The 23,781-nt window shown below is 43.7% G+C and overlaps 1 protein-coding gene across 2 annotated transcripts in view; it reads right to left on the bottom strand.

The window, feature by feature from the left end:
- Window positions 1–5,879, bottom strand: part of UMODL1 (uromodulin like 1) — a 499,986-nt gene extending 494,107 nt beyond the window's left edge. For both annotated transcript variants that reach the window (XM_069202600.1, XM_069202601.1), the window contains exon 1: window positions 5,721–5,879. In XM_069202600.1, coding sequence (XP_069058701.1) covers window positions 5,721–5,838 — 118 coding nt within the window. In that variant the 5' untranslated portion in view covers window positions 5,839–5,879. The remainder of the gene's footprint in view (window positions 1–5,720) is intronic.
- Window positions 5,880–23,781: the final 17,902 nt, after the last annotated feature.

The following is a 23,781-nucleotide window of genomic DNA, read 5'->3' as shown; positions in this document are numbered from 1 at the left end:
GATTTCTAACAGTAATGAAGATGCCTGCCTGAGTGGCCATTCCACTTTAGGCCAAATATGAATGATACTAGATCTTGTAGCTGATCAAATAGCTACATATGAAAGATGTCAAAATACACAAGATCGTTGCATATAAGCAGGACCAGAGGCAAGGATTTAACTTCTACACTGCTGAGGACTCCTGCCTTCCATGTGTTGAGCAATTTTTTTTTATGTACAAGGCACTTTGCGATTAAGCCTTCATGACTTCTGCTTGTTACTCAAAAGGTACCCAGGCCAAATGTGCCTTCTTCTTAACTCACATGTTGAGAGTTCTAAGGTTATCCAGTGTTTGTGGATTCACATGGAGGGAACCAAGAAAATAGCCAAGATAAAGCATTTTTTTCAGGAAAAATTTGAAAAACTGCTGTGCGAAAGCGTATTTTTGTCTAAAAATAGTATTAAGAAAAGGTGTGCTGTGCTAAGATCACTACCTTCCCAGCTTTCAGGAAAAAGAATTACCACCGTTTTACATTATTCTGAGTGGTAGACCATTTTCCTATGTGTTGTGGTTTCCACTGACATGTAGTGGGAACAGGTGTAAAACCCACAGTTTTATACCTTTTGCCACCACAAACTACAGTAGCAGCAGTATTTTTCAATACTCTGCAGATATGATTGTCAAATTAAAGACTCAAAAGACACAAAAAAAGTAATGTAAAATGACGTGAAGGACATGGATAAAATTCAGCTTTAGTCAAAACTTTTAGATGGGCGGATTTTAGCAAAACACCCAAAAAGAGGTTTCAAACTCCTACAGGGAAGGAATCGTGGAGTGTAAACTAGCAAGGGGGTCTGAAGAGGGGAGAAGGGACAGCCGTGAACAATGGAGAGAGCAAGGAAAACACATGCCCTTTCATGTAGTGTTTAGACTAAAAGGAGAAACTACTTCCCAGAATGCAAGAAACGACTGTAATGGAAAAAAGAAAAACAACCAGCAAGAACACTGCAAGACCAAAATGCTCCTGGGCGGAAGCATACATATAAAGCCACTGAATCAGGAGCAGGGACGAGACACAGACTAGAAAGCCATCCAATCATGAGCAAGATGCTGACCTAATGCCCAGTCTATGTATTTTAAAAACAGTAGGTCTGGCCAACAGACAGTTAAAGTGGTCTATAGTAGCCAAGACATTAAAAAAACTAGAGCAAACATCAATTAATATGATATATCAGAATACAATCACCCAAATCAACCATGCAATTCTAAAATGGCCAAAAAGAACAAAGTGAAATACAGGTGTGAGGCAAAGGTGCTTATAAGGACTTTGATCAACTTCAACTATATGTACGATAGTCTGATACAAGTAAGAGGCAACTGCAAATAGTATGCAGTTTGAATATTCCAGTTTGGATGCAGCAGGAATGTTTTTGCTCATCACCTTTTTTTAACATTATTGACCACTAGCAACGGTGGGATGTCAGAACATATTAAAAATTAGTACTTTTGCAAATGTCACAGAAAATACTTCAGACTTGGTACTCTTGCAAATATCACACAAAAAAACCTCTTCACTTCAAAAGAGTTCATGGAACCTGTTTCATTTCAGAGCATTCTAGTCCCTTACTTTGAATGTGAGGTTCTGATGCCTCAGAATGATTAATTAAAACATCTTACACAAGGTTCCCCCCTTGGAATATGCTTGCAGTACACAATACAGTGCTGTACAAATTGAACAATGTTTTATCCTAAATGTTCATCAGTAGGTCCGCTGGGGCTGTTTTGAAGGGCATGGCTGCTGCATCTTTGTCTCTCCATGTCTCCAAGGATAACTGCAACAGATACAGTGGGGGGGGGGGGGTGGGGGGGGGTCTTCGGGAGATGGAGAAGAGAAGAGATTGGATGCATGAAAGGAGAGACATGCAAAGATAGGGGAAAAATAGCGGGACTAGTTTAAACATTTTTACCACTACTGCTTTTGATTTCTAGTCCAGCCCTGGGGTCTGTCGCACAAACATAGAATTGGAGGGCAGATAAAGATTTTTTACTGAAGGAATGTGCCCACTTCTCTGCCAGTTCTTCCCTCAAAGACTCTGTTGAGGCACCTGATTGAGGTTATGGAAAGATCACTACAGTACAAATTCAGATCATAGATCTCTACACTTCAAATTCAGTTATGGACAGAATGTTTTGGAGTTAGAGATACTGCACTATTGGAAGTGCAGCTATGCACAGACATTTCTGAATTAGACAGATGGCACTGTTGCTGCTGCAGGTATGCACAAGGATTTCTGAATTATATAAAATGCACCACTCTCAGCGCAATTTTGCATCAACATCTCTGTATTACACAAATTGGTACAGTGCCAGTCCAGGTTTCCACAGATATCTGAACCTCTTAAATGCAAAAATTACTGTGTCAAACGGCATTTTAAAAAGGTAGGCTGATTGTTGCTTAAAATGTTGCAGTTTGTACTAACTATGCCTATGTTACTGAAGTGATTGCTCTCAATCAATCATGCTGCTTTGACTATACCCTTGCACCCCTTTGTGTGTACCAGTCTTATTTACTTGCTCTACTATGTTTGACTGCATCACCTGTTCAGGGACATTGCAGTGTACATTACAGTGCATCTGCAATGAAACTGACAGACATGGGGCCTCATTAGGAGTTTGGCGGTTGAACCGCCCAAACTCCAATATGGCGGTGGTGAGGTGGCCGTCAAGCTGGTGGCCTCACCACCGTCGCATTACGATGTTTTCACTGTGCTGACCAGTGGAAATGTCATATTATAACATTCCCACTGGTCAGCCCGGTGGAAATAGTGCGGCAGCATTGGCCTCAGCTCCCTAAGGCCAATGCCGTCACACACAAGTACCCTCTGTATACGCACTGTCGGCAAGAGCAAAAATGGCTCAACACATGGTCCTAGGCAGTGCAGGCCCCCTCCCCCCCGTTGCCCTAGCAGTGGCTTTCCACCAGCCTTTTCATGGCAGGGACCCTGCCATGAAATGGCTGGCGGAAAGACAAGTCATTACCAGCATGGCGGTGCCGAACTCGCCACAGCCATGGCTGACTATGACATTGACCACCGTCAACCCATCAGAACCACGATTTTGACCGCTGCCAACACATAGGGATCCCTGATACTGGCGGTGGCAGCTGTCTCCTGGCAGTCTGACTGCCAGGATCATAATCTGGCGGTGGGACTGCCAGGAGTGCAGCAGTCCAATCGCCATCTCGAGTTTGGCGGTCCATAGACAGCCAAACTCCTAATCAGACCCCTAGTATTTCTTATTAACACCCTTCTGATCACTACATTTTCACATCAAGCCTAGCAACACTATTGTGGCGAAAGGAGCTTGCCTTCTGCACCCCGTTGGGAACAGTTGCTTGACGAGCAGACAAATTGGCACATGAAATTCAACAAGTCCTATGAGGAGAGGTCCAAGAAGGTAGCCATGTTAAAAGAGAAGGAAATGAGAGATGGGAGTGAAAACTGTGCCAATAGACGTTTGTATCCTTAAGGAGACGTAATCTCCTTACCCAGATTTACTACTCCATATTCAGGCCCTCAAACCAAGACCTTGCACTTATATCAAGTGCTCCGAAGCTGCCACCTCACATAATGCTCGAGTTTTTGTTATATAATTCCAACTTATTTTTCCACTCTTTCGGAGATGATCGACCCTATAATTTTTTTTCCTATTGCTATCATTGAAGACTTACATTTTTCTTGTTTGTAGCCGAATGTATCAAGCTGCCACACTTCACCACTGTAATGTTTATTCTGCAATTCACAACATTTCTTAACTATAATCTGAGCTACATATAAAGTTAGATGATGCATCCAACAAGCACATATTACATCCTGACTTACATTAACTGGCACGTTTCCATCTTCTCATCTCCAAAGTGAATTTATTCTAATAATGTTACACATTAAGGATCTGAGCTCAAAACATTTTGAAGTCATGATTTCCACTTAAAGGTGCACAAAGTTGGATTTAGGGTGGAAATCGTGATAGCCCTTTTCATATAATCGAGGATTGGTGCATTTCTTGGCCAGAATCCGATGTTGCCATGCTGCATGTCTTCCCACTCTCGTTGGTATAAGGTATATTGGAGTTCCCATAGGAAGGGCAGGAAGATGGCCACTATTAAAGAGGGGAACACTCATAAGAATTTTGCGAATCGTTGCAAAAATTCCCGATAAATTGTCTCACTGCAAATCACAGGTAAACCTACTCCCAAAAAAGGTTGACGCAAGCGTGCATTTAGAATGGGAAACTGACCAAACTGTTCCCACATGTTCATGTCTAGCTGGAACGATTTCTCCATGTGTAAAAATATTTTCAATGTGGATAAAAAAGCGAACGACAAACCTGCTCAGTTCCCTATCCGTACTTTTGTGGCTTGTTAGCTAAAATTAGGAGTAAAATCGGATGATGTACAGTTATTACTGGTGTACTCCTGGGGATTTTGTATTGCTAAACATGAACACAATCATCATAAGAAACAGGCATAAATCTATGCTGCACCGATTCACACACTGTCAAGAATCGCATCCAATGGCGTAGTCATTGGAACCGTCACGGACCAGCTAATTTCACTTTTACATATGCAGTTACTAAGATGAAAAGAAATGAAGCACGAGATCCAAGGGCCATGAATGGATGGTGTTTGCATTCATGAAAGTACCTGCATTACCATAGCAGAAAAACAGTCCTGCCGACTCACACTGTGCCACCGTGTGTCACACGAGTGTGGTAGTCTCCACACGGTCACCCGGTGAAGAGGCGAAATCACACGGTGGCAGCAAGAGGAGCTTGAAACCACTGCAAAGCGTGGATTTACAGTTCCTTTTTAAAGGCTGTAAACAGCCGATGTCCGTTAAGAGGTGTGAAAATAACCCAGAACATCGAGTGCACCCCAGTAACCTTCGTGGTTTTGTTTTTTTCATAGGAGGGGAAAGGAGGTCAACGAGGGCAAGAAAGGAGGCCAAACCACCGTCAAAGGTACTTCAGCATGATACCCCGCTCCCTCCACAGCCATGCCCCCTTCTTACACGGCGATTTTAATGTTCAGGTTGGCAGGTCTGGAAAAAAAATTGAAAACTATTTTCCTGCACCACATATAACCAACACCGCCGCCACTAATGGCAGCCATTTTATGTCACGCGGGTAACAATGAGCAACCAGCCCAGAGAGAGCGCGAAAACGCTTTGTCATTGATGTTATTAAATGTTGGTGGATGTTTCCGTGGGCTCAAGAGGGGATGGACATCAGTTATTCCCAAAGAAAGTTTTCTTCAACTTTCTGGCTCTGTACCTCGTAATCTTCAATTAAATTAATATTTAAATCTCTGAATCTATAATTATTCTCCATACCCAAGAATGCCAAGATTTTGCTTTCTTTTGTGGTCAGTTACGCACATATTATTCAGAGATATTGTGTGTTGTCTGTTTCATTTGTCTGGTACTATGTAAAACGTATGCTAACAGTCAACACACCTGTCAAAGAGATTGTCTTAAAAGATCACAGATGAGAGCGTTTAGCCATTACATGACATGTATTCATGTTTACCCAGATTACTCCCCCTACCCCCCGAGCTACGAGACAGCCCAGAACATACGAAAGCCTCAATTGTTCGCTTCTGACTCAGAAAAATAAAGCACGTCACAGATTTATGCAGGATAAAAACACAATTAGCAAGTGACATGATCGCTTAATTGCTTACCTGGGCTCATTCCTGTCACCCCCAAGCCCACGGCCGCACTCAGAATTAACACTGGAAAATATAGCAGCGCATCCATTTTCAAATAAAGATATTTTTCTGCTTTGCTACGGGCGTGCATCCTGTTTTCCAGGTAAGGAGGGCAGCTGCTCTGCGAACACTCTGTCGCTCTGTTCTGTCCTTCTACGGTAACCAGCTTTGCTCAAATTGTCCCCACTGGGTATTACACCTGGTGCATGCAGGCTCATTAGCGCCTTGTTCCGCACCCGGCCACGCCCCCAAGAACACCTGGGTCTCAGGCTGCAAACTGCGACAGCCACAGTATACTGTAGATGAACAGTGGGCCCAGTTCAAAAAGCCATGTGCATCTACCTGTAAGATCAATGGATCCTTAAAAGGTGAAATTGCACTTGTAAATCCATTTACTCGTGTGCAAAATTACCTCACAGTGTTGTGATATTGTACATTGGTAAATTCTTCTCCAGCAACAGGCAGTCAGCTTTCCAGGGTGAGAAAGTCCTGGAAAGTTGGTCATATCCACAAATTTTAGGGCTTATGGGCACTTAACAGCTTTTCTGAACCAATTTCCACTTTGGAAATAGTTGGATATTTACTCCCCCCATGGGAATGAGTAAATTCCTTTCCAGGGTCGGAAACGGAAAAAATATCCTTAAAAATTGGTGGAGTTATAGGGGAAAAGATTTCCCCATTGGGAACATTATTTTCTCTGTAGAAAAAACTGCGTAATTGTACAAATTGTAAGGTATTCCCCATGTAAAGTTGTTTTCTAGGGACAATTATGGATGTGGAAAAGCTTTCACATGGTCAAAATGTGTAATTCTCAAAAGTTTCCCAAGAGCACTCCGTTGATCTTGAGGTTCTCATAAGTTTGCAGATGTACTCTTACAGACCTTTGGAAATGCCTGTTATTCTTACTTTTTCAACTGTGCATGGTGTTTGTTTAACATAACTTGAAGTGGTAACTACTGCAAAAAACTGATGCTTTTAAGAACTACATAACCAGCCTTGCCAACGGTTTTGGATTCAATTTATTAAATCAAACGCATTCTTTTTGCTTTTCGTGGTTGTTGATTTGGGTCATGTAACACTTGCTCAATACTTGTAATGCTTTGATACAACCTCAAGCCATCAGATCCTTGTGGCAATGAGATCCAACTTTACCATGTGCACAGAAAAAAACACGGCTGGAAGGAGCGGCTTTCCGCCATCAAGGACTCAACTCTACAGTGCACCTCATCTTAAACTGCAATACATTTTGGACTTCCCCACCTTTAAAAATTCTCAAGAAAGGAGTTCCTTGAAGTCGAATGTCTCACATGAGCATGCTTAAAACGTCTTGGTGTGTATGGGGATCTTGTACAAACAGTGGTGGCAGATCACCAGAGTAGGTTACCAGAGGACAGTTTGCTTCAAATTCCAGAGGTCGGCTTCAGAGTAATGAAGACTGGATTAGCTGCAGTGAGGAACAGATAGCAGAATAGATCAACTGCAGTTAGGAGAGGAGGGCAGGAGAAAAAGTATGCCAGATGACAGGAGACCAGGAATGGCAGTAGAGCTAAGAATAGACATAGCACAGCTGATGAGTCAAAACCTCCTCATAGACAAATGCATAAATAGGGGTAAGATTAGAAGTAAGAGCAAGATAATAGCAAGGAGTATGAGTAATAACGGTGGGTAGGAGTAAAAGTGGGACTATGAGTAGCAAGGGAGTAGCAACAAGAGTAGAAGTAGCTTTGGCGTGGGGGTAGGCACAGGACTGGGAGTAAGTGTAGGGGTTGGAGCTAGGATACGGTTGGGAGTCATGTTAGGAGAAGTGATAGGTTTAAGAGTAGGTGTAGGAGTGAGGGAAAGGTTATGAGCTCTGGCAAACAGCTAAAGATATCTCTAGGTCACACTTAAAATATAGGTGTCTCTCAGGAATGTAGATGGAATCATTTTTAAGTTTGGTTCTCACTAATACATTGCATTGCAGCTTTCTGGCTGAGACTGTGTGTTCCTCATACGTGGATTCAACCAACAAATGTGCATGTCCAATGTGTCACTTATGTCATGCAATGTCCTTCTACTTCCATCGGTACAGCATAAACCCATGATTTAAAAATGTTCTCTTGGACATATGATTGATGTATCATAACCTCTAGCTCAAGGAACCTTGCATCCCTCCTCTAGGGAGATCAGAGGCCTTTCTATTGCCACCCAACTTTAAACCAGGTTCAACCCTGATCCAAAGCTGATTCTCTCTCTTCAGGAGAATCTAATCATTACTTAGTATGAGCAATGGTTTAAGGTCTGATTAAGGACGTGTTTTTCGGTGAGTAGTAGTGTTTTACTCCTGGCTCGCTTTGTCAGACTTACTCAAGGATAAAAGGTTTTTTTATTGGGTTCACAATGATTCGATGTTGACTATTTCAGAAAATCTGAAGTTGTGCAAAAACGACTGAGCACCAGAAAGAGGTGGCGAACAATTAAAGTGACCTTTCATGCGAATTAATAAAAATAAGAAAAAATAACATGTTATGGAATGCATTTTATAAAACCAATGTCTGCCAGCTAAAAATGGGTGGCAAACACCTGTTTCTTACCTATTACAGGGGTGTGGGTGAAATTATAGAGTGGTAGTCTGAGAAACCATTTCTGTACAAAATTGTGAACAATACAATGGCAACACATAACAAGAGAAACACTTCCTCCCCACAATATTGCGTAAATAAATGTAATGTTTAGTTTTTATGTGCCGTAAAAACTTTGAGAAAGGACTCAAACGTAAATATGTCACAATATTTTTATAAGTGTGTAAGCATGTTGCAGCCCCTTCATGCTTGTTAGAGTGAAATCCATGCTGCCTGGGATAACACCACACCCACGTCTGTACAGAAATGTGAAGAATAAGGAAAATACTGAAGACAATATATCTTGGGCAACAATGAAATGGGCCCTCGCACTATTCTCACACATAGTACAAAAAAGAAATTCGAAAATAATGCGTAAAATAAGGCGTTGTTTATGAATGGTGTTGAAAAGCATCACTACCTCTATTTTGTTCCACCTTATTTTTGTTATAAAATGTGTTTATTTTAAAGAAAACCCTTATTTAATACTTGTTTCATCATAACTGCAGGTTGTTAAAGATTTCTCTATTTTTTCATTATTTTTTTATTTGGTTATACTTTATTTTGGAGTATTATGGCGGTGTATCGATTTACTAGAGCAGTATTTCTTCTCACTTGCATTTTACAATTGTGGATTACCACCATTGCACTGATGCACACAACCCAGGTGCATCAAGACTCACTTTTTTATCAGTCAGATGTTTTTGATTTAATATAGGGAAACTGCAGCTCGGTGTACCAGTGGTCTAGATTAAAGACCCAGTTTAAGTTTTTACGCCCAAATCTGAAAGCAAATCTGAATCAAGGCAGAGAAGACCTGTGTAAGAAAAAGCAGCGACCGCGAAATATCAGATTCACAGCAATCACTTGGGAGCTCATTTAAAAGTAAAATAAACAACGCAGGGCCTCAGAGTATAGTCGGAACTCCCCCGCTGGTGGAGGACTGGCCTTGGCTTTTTCAATGCCTCTCTCTGTTCTATCTGTTAGTGGAAACACAATCGTCGGAGACTGTTTCAATGCCGTGGGAAAGACTTATTTTTGCTTTGTATTACTCCAATTAAAGACCTGCGAAATGATTGCGGCACGAGCTTTCCTCGTCCCTCGGGCAAACAGTTCTGCGGAGTTAGTTTGATATCCATCACAACATGGCCGTTGTTAGGACTGCCTTACTGCGCCATAGCAAAGCTAAGTTGTGATTTGCGTTAATGAGCAAGGGAGAGTGGGGAGGATTAGGAGACTCTGGAGAAGAGAGAGGAGAGAAAAGGAGGCGAGGTTGAGGGGAGCTAGGGGATGTGTCTCTGGGTGCGCGAAGAAAGGGGTTGGGAAAAAAGAGGAGAGGAGACCAAAGGGGAGGAGGAGGACGGGGGAGGGGAGAGAAAAGGCAGAGGAGGTGAGGGGCGATGCCAATTAGCGTATAATACTTCAATGTCCATAATGCATCCTTATAGTCTTTAAAACAATGGTGTAGTCTTCAGTATTGCTTAATAGCGTTATTTCACCACAGTTTCTAATTGCATATTTAAAGGTGCCAAATATTCCTGTTCATAAAGTGGCCACGTGCACTCCATTATATATGATTTTTAGCAACTCGCATTTCTTTATACTCACTGCCATGAATATTTGGCACCTTTAAATAACGCTATTAAGCAATACTGAAGACTACACCATTGTTTTAAAGACTATAAGGATGCATTATGGACATTGAAGTATTATACGCTAATTGGCACGTGACTGAATGATATTTAAGCACCTATGGTAACTTGCAATCACCTGTGAACAAGGCAACAATGCCGAAACGCGTCAGGAAAGTGATCTCTGCTGCCAGTATTATTGAGAAATAAACGTGTGGCTTACATGGAATCGGGGCTCCTGCACTTTGTTTGTTTTTTGGATCAATTTCACGGGATTCTCCGTTCCCGTGTTGTGGAGCCGCCCTGCAGAGTTGGAGGCCCTCTTTAACGGAGTTTGCAGTGTGGAATATATATATATATATATAGATCTTTATTGAGGATGAGCTGGGAAGGAGAGGTGGTTTCTCACAGCTGAATCCAACAGGACAGAAGTTGGACTTTGTCCAGGGGCCAGAGAACATTGAATTAGGACACTTTCTGAAAGTTCCTGAATCATGTAGAATTACTTCTGTCTCTTTGGGTCACTTCCTAGGCATGGGGTGTATCCAGGAGCATCAAGAGGAACTCATAATTGTCAACTAAGCCCTTTGGAAGACTTCAGTGGCGTGAGAAGGCCGTCTCCTTTCAATGATGGTTCCTTTCAATGTGAAAAACGTTCGATGACAACAGCTATCAGTTTTGACTGCCGTCCACCAAACCTACACAAAGTTTTTGTTTTTCAGAACTAAACTCCCAAAGTGGAAGTTTGTTTCTGAAAAACAAATGATTCCTACACCCTATTGGGCGTAGTTGCAATTATTGTGTGTTTTACTGTCCTCACCACGAGGTTTTTCCTAGCAGTGAAGGACAGGAAAAAAGTCATTACACCATCTACCTTTCAAGATGGTGGATGCAGTAACATCCTCTCTCTGATCGACAGAAAACTGAACCGTCTCTCAATGACGTCAGCGGATCGAGGATTTGGCGGGTATAGTATTACTTTGCATTTAAAATGGAGTACATTCCACGCACCCAACCTGGCAGTCCAACGAGTGTGTCCCGCACCTGGAGGACCGCTGCTCGCTCACTTACACCAGACCTGTACTAGCATCTAGCCATCCTCCCTATTCTGGGCACGGAGAAACATCTCCAGTGATGACGCAATATCTTTGGGGCTGGACATAGTGGGCATTAATTTCCAATAGCAGTCAACTGCTCCTGACAATAGGCCGCATCTCGGAGCCACCTCGCGCCCATCAAGACATCGGGTGCCAACCCCAATGCAGCGCAACCTGGCGCTTAGCCAGCAACAGCAGGATTGTAGTCAGTTTGCCATGTATGGGGGACCTCCATCGCGTATGTTAGAAGCGCAACCACCAGTGAGCACTCGGGGGTACGCCCAGTGGTTTTGTCAATAGCATTAAACACATCTTAGACAAAAGTAGGTACACTTTTCCAAACTAGAAGACACAGAATTAGGTCTCACAGGTATACAACAGTTCTGAAACAGGGGCCCTCATGTATCACCATCGGGCTGTGCTCCACGTCAGAACGGCGCTGCAATGTCGGACGGGGCTCTACAGAGGGCCTCCTAGCCGAGAAACTTGTCTCAATATCAGAACCAAAGGTCAAAAAGGCCTTGGGTTACTGAAAGACAATTGGAGAGACACATAATAAAATTGTCTCAGACACCTCCTCCAGGTAAAAAGAAAATTTATTGGATGAGCGAGGAACCGGTCAAGATTAAAAACACATGTAGAGTGAAAGGGAAATAATGGTCCCACACTTTACATAATCAAGGGAAAAAGCATACTAACTTTAACCACTGTAAAAAAGTCAACATGTTTCATGCCTAAAAATGTACAAAGATAAGGGAGTAAATCATGCCTGATTAACAGGAACGCGGCCCAGACGAAGACTTCGTTCACAATGGTGACGGCACTAATAAACCCCAAATTATTTTTGACATGTGTTCTCTTTGGGAGCTCTACCCTAAATTATGGCTGGTTTCCCGTAGTTTTGTGCTAGTATACAAAGAACTATTGTGAGTAAGTCTTTACTCCCTTATCTTTGTACATACTCATTAGTGATAGAGTGTCAGAGCCTTGATAAGTATACTTACAAGGAGACACGCCTAGGTCGATGAACCTTGTGGACCATGTTCGGGGACTTCCCAGTATGAGATGTTTTTAGCATCACAAATCAATAGATCAATATTTCAACAACAATCGCAATAACTAATCATAAAACTAATCAATGACCTTTAATGAGAGTCAATAAAGTGAACACACCATGACCTTTCAGTCATGAATAAGCACATCAATTTTAGTTGAGTGTTAGGATATTTATTTCCCTATTAGTTACAATCTAAAGCCATTTCTGTTAATCTCATTAGCAGTTCATCTCATTAGTAACACTTCAGATTTGCAATTAGAATGCAATTAATCAATGCATAGAGAATATTCATTCAGTATTAACACGTCATTAATAAGAAGCAACTTAGCAACGTCTCAGTAGTGCATGATTCAACAAAGCAAGAACTCAGTCATTTTTTCTATTTGCGTCAGATTTTAGTGAACACTTTAACTAACCTCTAATTAGCATTAGCATCTTGGGCTTCATGCAAAACAATTTGGCAAACACAAATTTGGAAAACATCTAAACTATGGCCTCTATCAAAAGAGCAGTTGGTACCTAGAAAGAAAAGGCAAACAGACAATTTACAGTTTTTCATCAGATAGTGACCCATCCCACGGATCAGTAAACAGCGTCAGTCTTCGTCCTCAGGTCATCAGTCGTTTTCATCATCAGCAAAGATAGGACAGGGCAAAGTCTCAGTATGGCATAGCTAAGGAACAAGAACTTCCCTCATATGGAAGAGAAGTAAGTATCAGGTATGGAATAAGTAAAGGGTGGTTTAGAGTATCAGGACGAACAAACGTCAAAGTCTCAAAGGAAAATGGCCTAAATGGCCCAGTAGAATGGCAAAGAATGGCTTGGAGTGGAATGTCAGTTTTCTCCTCAGATCATGCGGTTAAATCAATACTGCCTAATTTACTCCTAATTCCTCATTGGATAATAATTGGTGAATTGTTATCTCTGTCCAATAATTCTTCACGCACTTCACCAGAATTTTCCACAAACCACAGTTCGCATGTCGTTGATTGGCCCATGTTATTGACGTCTTCATCGGGTGGAATGTCAGGTAAGAAAAGTTACTCTTTACGCTCCAGTCAGTGGCTTTATTGTTTTGCCCTATTCCAGGCAGCCTTGCACCTGTTACAAATTACACTGTTGCATTCAGCAAGAATGTCTCCTTGAGCAAGTCGGGTCTCATGAGAAAGAATTTACTACTGCTGCACACACATCTAGCTTCTGGAAAAGTACAGTTTCGTGTCCTTCAGGAAAAACAGCACATTGCACGTTAGAAAAACACAGTTTAATATGAAACCAGGCAGCTAGGCTAGACCCTCGCTAAACTAAGGCCTAATGCTTAATGCGCAAACTCCTAATACATAACTCTAATTTTGATATGTTAATACAAATTCAAAACATTAGTAAATAATTAATTAATCATTAATAAGTTTCATTAGTCTTCGTATACATTGGTAGCCACTCCCCGTGGGCACATTTCAAACGCGTTCATTATTTTCTATGTTAACACATTTTCTATGCAGCTTCATTACACAATATATTGCAAGCTTTTTGTGTTAATATTAATTTTAAAAGACACACTCCAACTTTAGGGAATGAACAGAGTGTACTCTCACACCTGATGTTCTGGAGAAGGTTTTGTTTAAGTCCTGATGAAGCGCCAGTTGATCCTTTTGGACATTTTTAGGTTGCCGATTTTCAACTAACTCCCTATTTAGATTACTCAAAGCTTTCTTTTCTTAATAACAGCAATTTCCTGTTTCTGACCATAATAATCACAGTATTTTTTTTCAACTCATTGCTAAAGGCTTTATGATTTGCTTATATGTAGCCCCTTCTCCACATAAACAAAACAAAGATACGCCATGCATTGCAAAACATCCTACTGTTATACATAGCACCAACACTAAGACCCTCCATTCTGCTGCTATGAGACAATGATGTGCAATCCTCAATTGCTTTATATTTTTAGATCAATTAATGTGTGTTTGTGTGTGTGTGTGTGCATGTATGTGTGTGCGCGTGCACGCTTGCGCGCCAACAAATTCACCTCTGGGAATTCCAAGGCAATCAGAAGTATCTATAGGGACTGAAGCCTCCCTACTGCGGACCCTAAAATAGGGGCCCAAAAATCCTAATAGCACTGAACTCTCAGGATAGTAAGGCAGAGCAGACCAAGACTGATTCAGGGAGGTACTCTGGCCTAGAATTTCAAAACTCAACAATACACAAGATAGCATACAGTAAAATTATGTTGTACAGCGAGAGCTTTTAGTTTACAAAATTGTGTTGTTGCACACACAACTAAATATTATTCACATCAGCATTATACTCATAATACTTTGAAATCTTTCCACAATGATGAATTTAGGTCTAATGCTTTTGACCATCTGCCTATAGCCTATGGCAGTACATGCGGTCTCTACTAGAGACACAACACAAATTTCAGCCAAACACACATTATAAACATAGGGCCTCTTAAGAGAGACACAATCATACACAGTGGTCAAACCTGAGAAGATGGAAAATGTTAACATGGGATACCTCCCTAAGAGACCTCCTAACACATTGGCCAGGCTAAGGGCCTGATTCAGAGTTTGGAAGAGGGGTTATTCTGTAACAGATTTCCTGTCCGCCATATTACAAGTTCCTTAGGCTATAATGGAATTGTAACATGGCAGACGGGGCACCCATCACGTTTGTGACAGAGTAAACCCCTCTGCCAAACTCTAAGTCAGGCCCCTAATCCTTATGTGTAGTTCATGGGACTCATGCTAGTGATCTTGATGTTTACTAGTTGCCCAGGAAGTAATAAAGAAATGGTCTTATTTTATTTATCTCTATTTTTTCTTTGTAACTTGGGCCCGCTCACAAGCAGGCACCAACACACCTCTTTGGTGCAGCTGCAGTGCGGAGGAATCCTAACTATTATCTCAAACTGAATAGTGGATTTCACGCCTTAAACTGACGGACTGACCCAAAATAGATTTGAGGGGATGTCAATTGGAATACGTCATAATCATCACATAAACAACAGTATACAAGAATCAGACAACCTAATAACACTACAATAACAACACCAGTATAGTAAGATGGTTAATACGTTTAGTTACTTATATTAACAATGCTAAAGTCACAAAGATAATTCTGAAACACAAAGGATACATATAAAGAGTCATCAAAGGCTGATTAGAACACCTTATGAATCTGAGTTTAATCAAAGCAAGTAGACAAGTCAACTCAAGAGTCACAACGCAATTCAATAGCACCAAAATCTGAGCTAGAGATATAACATACATTTAGACAATAAAGCCAAAGGAACATCCCTACGTGTCATGAGCATGTAAGGAAAGCAATCACTGTCTAACCAATAATTAGCATTAACATGTTGGGGCTTCATGTAAAAGATTTAGAAACACAAATTTAGAAAAACGTTCTAACTCAGGTTATATCAAAAATCATATGCAGCAATTAATTAGCGTGTTGCAGCTGGTACCTGAAAAACAAAAGACACATAACAATTCACATTGTTATACATTACCATAAGGGTTCTACGGACGACAACAACAGCATTCACTTCAGCAGGGGGATACCATCAGCCACCGGTAACAGGATGCAGGATAGGGGTAATGGTTCAGGATTTGGACTATAAGTTCATACTAAACCATTTGCATAAAAAATACCTAAGGCATAATAGCTAAAAGCTATTAGAATAACTGAATGGCAATACATCTGAATGACAGAATGTCTAAGAAAGGCGAATGAATGAACACCCAAAAATGAACACCGAAAGTCCACAGAATGACCCCGAGCATTGGTGACAGACAGTTAAATTAAACTTGTCAGTGAAAAATGATTGTTTGAAACATAAGTTAAGGTACATATGACCAATCAGAACATTATCTAGAAATTACACATTCATGGTACATTACGTTTTGATTTGCTACTGTCCTATTGACAAAAGCTTAACTAAATACATTTTATTATTCTTGTCTTTCTACTCTTCCGTTTCGTCTGTCGATCCATTGTTCAAACTCAACAAGATCTCATACACAGGAAAAACATTTTGACATTGTTTCTTCTACTTCCACCCTTCGAGGGAAACACACACGTTAGTAACATTTTCTAAACAATAAGACAGTCAAACTCTAGAAATCTTCCATTAGTTGCATCACACTTTGACCTTGTAAAAAGTACTGCAAAATATCACTAGGGGTAGCTGTTTACACGTTACACGTCTATAAACTATTAAGCACACCCTTATCGTGTAAGTATTGAATAATGAAAAATAACTCGATTTAAACTAAAATTAGCATGACTAGAGAACAGAATGAATTATGGCGGCCATTACAAAAACCACCCGTTTTCGTTAACATAATCATTAATCAAAGTTAAAAACCACACATTAGTTTATCAAGATCAGTACAAATTAACTCTAGATTTTCTATTAGTAACATCTCTGCTTCCACAGTGCTACTGTGGTTCCACTGCGGGAATGTGTGGATTTTGATGCTGCTCTTTCTCACCCACCTTGTACTCCAAGGAAGCTAAAAGCCACTCCTGAGCACAGGGGTAAAGGTGAATTGGGAAAATACATACATCACTGGTCCCTTTCGTGGACCTGGTATAGATTAGTCTCATGTGTTTGAATCCTGAAGAAAGAAACAAACAACTTTACAATTTATTCACTTGAACTGATCTACATACCGTACTATATATGATATAACTTTTACAGTTGGGTAACACTCTGTAGCTATGTATGCTTGTGAATCTAAAATGGTTTGGCTGAAACATATAATGGAAACTATTAGTTTAAGGTCTACCTTCCTCAAGTGTAATGATATATGTATGTAACCTAATCCTTCAACTACTTGGAATAATGCGGAATGCATTTCACAATATATTCAGAAAACAAATCAAATATGAAGTTCAAAGTCTTTAGAAGGAGTGAGTGATTATCACTCGAAGACAAGTATGCAATTTTAGTTCATTAAAGTCTGTTTTAACTGAAAGCTGATGGCAGAACTCCTACAACAAGAAGATTCTACAGTGTAGTCAAAGCATGAATCAGTTTTCCAACTGAGCGCGACACAAGCACACAACGATGCGGCCACAGGTAAGTGAGGTTCTTCCAGGTAACTAACTACATGAAATCACAGTCCAAGATATAGGGCCTGATTACAACTTCGGTGGAGAGTGTTAATCCGTCCCAAATGTGAGGGATATCCCGCCCGCTGTGTTACAAGTTCCATAGGATATAATGGACTCGTAATTCAGTGGGCGGGATATCCTTCACATTAGGGATGGATTAACACCCTCCGCTGAAGTAGCAATCAGGCCAATAATATTCTCAATAACTAAAATGTGAAATACTGTAAGTATCTAATGTTTATGTCCAACATCCTTGATTGGCCCCTGTGACGAACTACTATGACCACAAGTGATACACACTGTGTTGATTTTTCGAAAACCCTGTCTTCCGTGGAGGCAACTGATATTCTGTGCATTGGGGTTATGCAGGCTTTGCTCTTCATATACACGGTCCCTGGGATTCCTGCCCACCCACTCCTTTCTTTAGAGATATAGCTACTTCCCTTTCATGCAGCCGCATCAATCATAGGAGCATGTGTGAATGGCTAATAAACTGAGCGCTGCTGCAATCAAGGTAAGTAGGCTCACTCAGCAGGAGCTGGCTCCCCAGTTTCCCTTGCCTGACTCAAGACAGCGCAGCCCTATCCAACTTCTTCCCATGCTGCAAAGTGTATGCTTGTGCTGGAGTTCCCTGGGGACCCTACACCAAAAGAGTGCAGGCTTGCAGTAAGGATTTTTTGTCAGGTGATTCTTCATCTCCCTGGAATAAGCCTGTTGCTTACGCAGGCCGAATGTTTAATTTGTAAAAGAAAGAGTGCCGGTGCCCAAAGCTCTGCTCAGAAGCCTGTGTCCGGTGCAATTAAACGTTAGCAAACCAAACATCAAGACTGGTAGTCTTTTTTTTTATAAACAAGTTTTTATTGAGTTTATTGAAATTAACATTGTGGGCACAGACAGTTCTCAGGGCAATTATCACCCAATGCTCAGACATGTGTAGGATACACTCTAATTAATAACATCAAGCAATATCAAGCTACACACTCCTCCCAGATCAAGTGAGGGATATTCAAATACTCTGGCCCAACCACTTCCCCCACACCCGTTCATGTTTACAGAGGCACCCCCAGGCTTCGTAAACCGGGCATTCTTGCCTTGCACACCAATCCACTCCCCAGACCCATTTTGAGAGGGTCGGGGCACCGGGGACTTCCAGTTGGTTGGAATGTTCCTTTTGGTCACCATCAGGGCGGTGCCCAGGAAGATGCGGTCAGCTAGGGTGCCTTCCACTCCCCAATGCACACCTAAGAGGATCACTGAAGGAGACAGTGGGACCTCTTGCCCCAAGGTCTTGCCGTCCTATATCTCTGAATGCGCGGACAGACCCAAGCCATGTGGAAGAAATCAGTGGGGATGCTGCACATCTTGGATATGCAGGATTTGGCAGGAGCCCTGCACGATGTAGAATAACTGGCGAGAGGTATGAGCCATACAGATAATATGTTTGTATTAGTCGCAGATGAGAAGATATGGTAATTAGTCTGGGGGCCATCAGGGCGTCACGCCGATCATCTTCTTCTAATGGGCCAATCCACTGTTCCCATTTGGTCTTAATAACTGTCAAGTCCCCCGATGTGTTAATAACCAAGGACTTATATATTTGAGATACTCCCTTCTTCCCCAAAGCTCCCAACAGAAATTTGGCTCAAGCAGGCTGTATTTCGGCAGTGAGTCCACATGTATTAGATGTTTATGGAAGGCATGACAGAGTTGTGGGTACTTTTAGAACTGGGTGTGTGAAAGTTGGTAGTCTGCACGTAGGTCCTGAAAAGACTGCAAATAGGTAACAGTCCACACATCCTCTAGGTGGGATATACCCAGCAAGTCCCATTTGTCGAACCCCTGTAAGTTCATAGTTTCATGTAACCATGTGCCTTGCCAGAGTGGTGTAAGTTGGGTAAGAGTGTGGGCCCAATGTGTGTGTCTCAGGGCCGCTCTCCAGGCAAGAAAGACCATTCTGGTTACTGGGGCTATATTATGGGGAAAGGGGCAGCCATAAAGAAGGCCTAAGACCCTGGAGAATGATAATAGGGTGATTTCAAGCGGATACGCCGGATCTGACCATCCACTGTTAAACCAGTCGTATATCACTATGAATTGTGATGCCAAGTAGTATAAGAAGGGACTGCACATGCCCAGTCCTACATTATAAGTGCCTTGTGGGCAATAGTGAAGTGCTATACAGTGTCTGGTTCCACGCCATAGGAATGCTGAGGTGGATTTGTCTAGGGCTGAGAACCAGGCTCGGGAAAAAGGGAATGGAATATTTTGGAACACATAGAACAACCGGGGCAGGACCACCATTTTGTACAGTGTTATGTACCACTGGACGTTGAGAGGGAGAGTCCGCCATTGTATCAAGTTTTTGTTGGCTTTCTGCATCAAAGGCTGAAGGTTCATAGACCATGTAAGGTCAGGAAGAAGAGACACGCAGATTCCTAGGTATTTGAAGCTCAGGCAACGTAGGGGTATGTATTTCTTCCTGCCAGTCAAAGCAGTCTCCGGATGGGGCCAGGGGCACGAGAATTGATTTAGATGAATTAATACGTAGACCTGAGGCAGCCGCGAAGCAACGCAGGATGTGGAGACATCTGGGGCCATTGATAGCTAGATTGCTCAAGTAGAGGAGGACATCATCAGCATAGAGGGCCACACAGTCCTCCTGCCCCTCTCCCATCGCCACCCTATCATCAAGGGGTCCCCCCCCAACACACATGCAAATGGTTCAATCGCTAATGCGAAGAGGAGGGAAGACAAGGGACAATCCTGTTGGGTTCCACATTGAATGGGGAATGACCACAAAAGGGTCCCATTGACTTGGACCTGAGCCATATGATTATTGTATAAGGTTTGGACCGGTCTACATAACCGCGGCCCCATCCTGCCCCTTTGCAGTATCAGCCCTAAGTTCGTCCAGTCCACCGTATCAAACACCTTTTTGAAGTCGATGAACAGCAGTGCTAGATCGGAGGGCAGTCGGTGGTAGTGTACCAGGGCCAGGTGGCGGATACATTGCCTCATATCAAGGGTGGGCACAAAGCCACAGAGATCAGGATGGACCAAGGTGTGGAGCACTTGTTTCAATCAGGCCGCCAAGATGGTGGCATCAATTTTAACATTCCCATTGATAAGGGGGATTGGCCAATAGTCTGAGCAAGATCGCGAGGGGGGAGTAGTTTTGGGGATGACCACAATGGTGACCCTGTCCATAACAGATAGGAAGGCACCCAGTCGGTCCACCTCCCCACATAGAGGGCCAGGAGGCTTGTGAGTAACATCTCCCGAAGTGTCACATAGTCTGCAGTCAGAAAGCCATCTGGTCCTGGGGCCTTCCCGCAGTCACTGCAGAGAGCGCCAATTTTAGTTCGGGTAGGGTGATAGGTTGCTCCAACATCTGAATCTCTGTAGGGGAAGGAGTACCTCAATCGGGGAAGGAGTACCTCATCAAGAAATTGGGCCGAGTAGTCTGCTTCAGCCACGGGGGAGGGAGCATATAATTGTTGGTAGTAGTTGGCAAAGGCATTCCCCACTCTAGAGATAGTGGTCAGGGTGATACCCTCTTCTGTAGTTATTTCAGGGATAATTCTGGAGGCATGATGATGGGAGACTAAGCAATGAAGAAGTTTCCCGTTCTTGTCGCCCCAGCCATAGATTCTCGCTGTGGATGCCCACCAAAGATGTTTGGCCACCTCCATGGCCTGAAGTCGTATCTTTTCCCTCAACAATGTTGTCGCCGCCGCAGGGGCGTGTGCTGCAGCAGTCTCTAGATGCAGAGCTTGGGCCTCAAGTTGGGTGACGTGGTCCAGTTTAGCCCGTTCCCGGGAGCGGACATAGGGGGTCATTCTAACCCTGGCGGTAAAAACCGCCAGGGCGAACGACCGCGGTAGCACCGCCAACAGGCTGGCGGTGCACCGCTGGGCATTCTGACCGCGGCGGTTCAGCCGCGGCCAGAAACGGAAAGTCGGCGGTGCCCCGCCGACTTTCCGCTGCCCTTGAGAATCCTCCATGGCGGCGGAGCGCGCTCCGCCGCCATGGGGATTCTGACACCCCCTACCGCCATCCTGTTCCTGGCGGTTCTCCCGCCGGGAACAGGATGGCGGTAGGGGGTGCCGCAGGGGCCCCCGTAAGAGGGCCCCAAAAAGAATTTCAGTGTCTGCCTAGCAGACACTGAAATTCGCGATGGGTGCAACTGCACCCGTCGCACCTTCCCACTCCGCCGGCTCAATTCTGAGCCGGCGTCCTCGTGGGAAGGGTGTTTCCCGCTGGGCTGGCGGGCGGACTTTCGGCGGTCGCCCGCCAGCCCAGTGGGAAACCCAGAATGACCGCCGCGGTCTTTTGACCGCGGTACGGTCTTCTGTCGGTTCCCGCTTGGCGGGCGGCTACCGCCGCCCGCCAAGCTCAGAATCACCCCCATAGTACTTTGCGTGGTCTCTCATTACCACCTTGCTGGTTGTCCAGAGGGTGCCTATTGAAGAGACAGTGCCCTCATTGATGGCGAAGTATTCCTGGGATTTCTCACAAAGGAGTCAAACACAGTCCAATTGTGCAAATACCATGCGGTCAGTCACCAGATAGGTTGCATTCCTGTGTGGTGGGGCCAATATGGAGGGCCACAGGCGCATGGTCAGAAATGCCTCCTGCCATGATTTCTACCAATACTATGGTGCAGCAGTCTGGGGCGAGTATACAGAGAAGATCTATCCGTGACTGAGTGTGATGTGCCACTGAGGTGTGTGTGAATTGTTGATGTCTTGGGTGCCAACTCGCCAGACGTCACAGAGCCCCAGGGAGGTGAGCCAATCAGAGAGCCATTGAGCCATTTTGTGTTCAGATGTGGATGGTGGGCCGGAAGTATCTACTTCAGGGTTAGGGACTGCATTAAAATCACCTCCTATGATTGTGGTTCCTTGCGGGAGGTCTAGGAGAACATTAGAAATGTCACTCAGGAGGAAACAAAGAGCTGCTGGAGGAGCGTAGATGCTCAGAAGGTTGACCGTGCATCCTTTGAGTGTACCAGTGATAGCTAAGTACCTACCCTGCTTATCCTTCACCACTCAATCAACTATCAAAGGATAGGAGTGGTGTAGGAGGATGCCTACCCCTCTGGAGCCTTGGGTGAGGCCCGCATGGTATATCCTGTCATACCCCCTTCGTGGCAAGAAGGGACAATTGTCACCCAAGAAATGGGCCTCCTGGAGAAACAGGATATCCGACTGATGTCACTGAGCAAATGTTAGCACAGCGGTGCACTTTATCATGTCCAGGAGTCCGTTGACATTCCAGGATAAAAACTTGGTGTGAGTAGTCATAAGAGTCAGTAACAATAACTAACCAGGTTGTAGGGGAGTCCCTCTTTCTCTCAAAGAAGGTCCCCACCCATGCCAGAGGGATAGAGTCCAGAACTGATGCAGTGAGAACAATGAGTGTTTATCATGTGGGCCCTGCTAGGAGTCCATGTCAATACCTGAAATAAAATGCTTGATCACCCATCCCCCCAACTCTCACCCCACCCCATGCTTCCCCCCAGAAGCATCTGCCACCCTCATAACTGATTCCAACCAGTGAACTAAAGGCTAAATGTTGGTTCCTGGAGAACCCCTCCATAAAGTAGGATACTCTGTGGCCATCAGTTCGTAGAAAGTATGATCAGTTATGTGTCCCAGGGTAGGCCTGAGCCCGGGGCGAGCATCACAGCACTGGGCTTCGGGAAGGATTTGTGTCACTATGTGTCCCCAGACCCTCTGGAGAAGCCTGTGCGGATGGATTTTCTTGGAAATAGGTGGGGGGTCTCTCCCCCATCCGCTCCCTCTACAGCCTATCGGTGTGGGGGCTGGTCCTGGGCCGGAGGAGATGGTGAGATGGATCTCGAGCACTGCTGGTTTTCAGTTTCTCGTGAGTGAGTCTGCTTACGTTGTGGCTTGGGCCCACAGTCAGTGCAGCCATGATCTGGTGAGTCAGAGTTATGCAGGAATCCTGACTGAGACGCGCGAAGAGGTCGCTCCTCCGTGAGCTACATCCAGGCCATATCCGGCATTTCAAAGAAGTGGGATTTGTTGTTGTATATTACTCAGAGCCTGGCTGGGAACAGGAGGTGATATTGCACTCCCATAGCTCTGAGTTTTAATTTCACCACTGAATAGGAGCAGTGGAGTTGTTGGATTTTGCATGTGTAGTCTGTAAGTAGAAGGACCTTGGTGCTTCCACAACAGAGATCAGTTTGCCTCAGTAACTGTTGGAGGACAGCGTCTCTTTCTCTCTCTTTCGAAAGTTAAGAAAATGGTCTATCACTGGCCTTGGCAAGAAGCCCAGTGATGGCTTGGGGACCAGGGCCTAGTGGGCTCGCTTCAGTGCGAACCAGGTGGAAAAGCCGGCGGAGGGCAACCATGACTTGATCCATTGCTCCAGTAAATCCACCACCAACTGTGGCTGTTCATTTTCAGGGGTGCCAATTATGCGTACACTGTTACGCCGGGAACGGTTTTAAGTGTCTTCAGCTCGGCGGTGCAGTTCAGAGGTACACGT

The sequence above is a fragment of the Pleurodeles waltl genome, chromosome 8 (genome assembly GCF_031143425.1).
Source record: "Pleurodeles waltl isolate 20211129_DDA chromosome 8, aPleWal1.hap1.20221129, whole genome shotgun sequence".
Taxonomy (NCBI): Eukaryota; Metazoa; Chordata; class Amphibia; order Caudata; family Salamandridae; genus Pleurodeles; species Pleurodeles waltl.
This window is presented reverse-complemented; position numbering and strand designations above follow the sequence as displayed.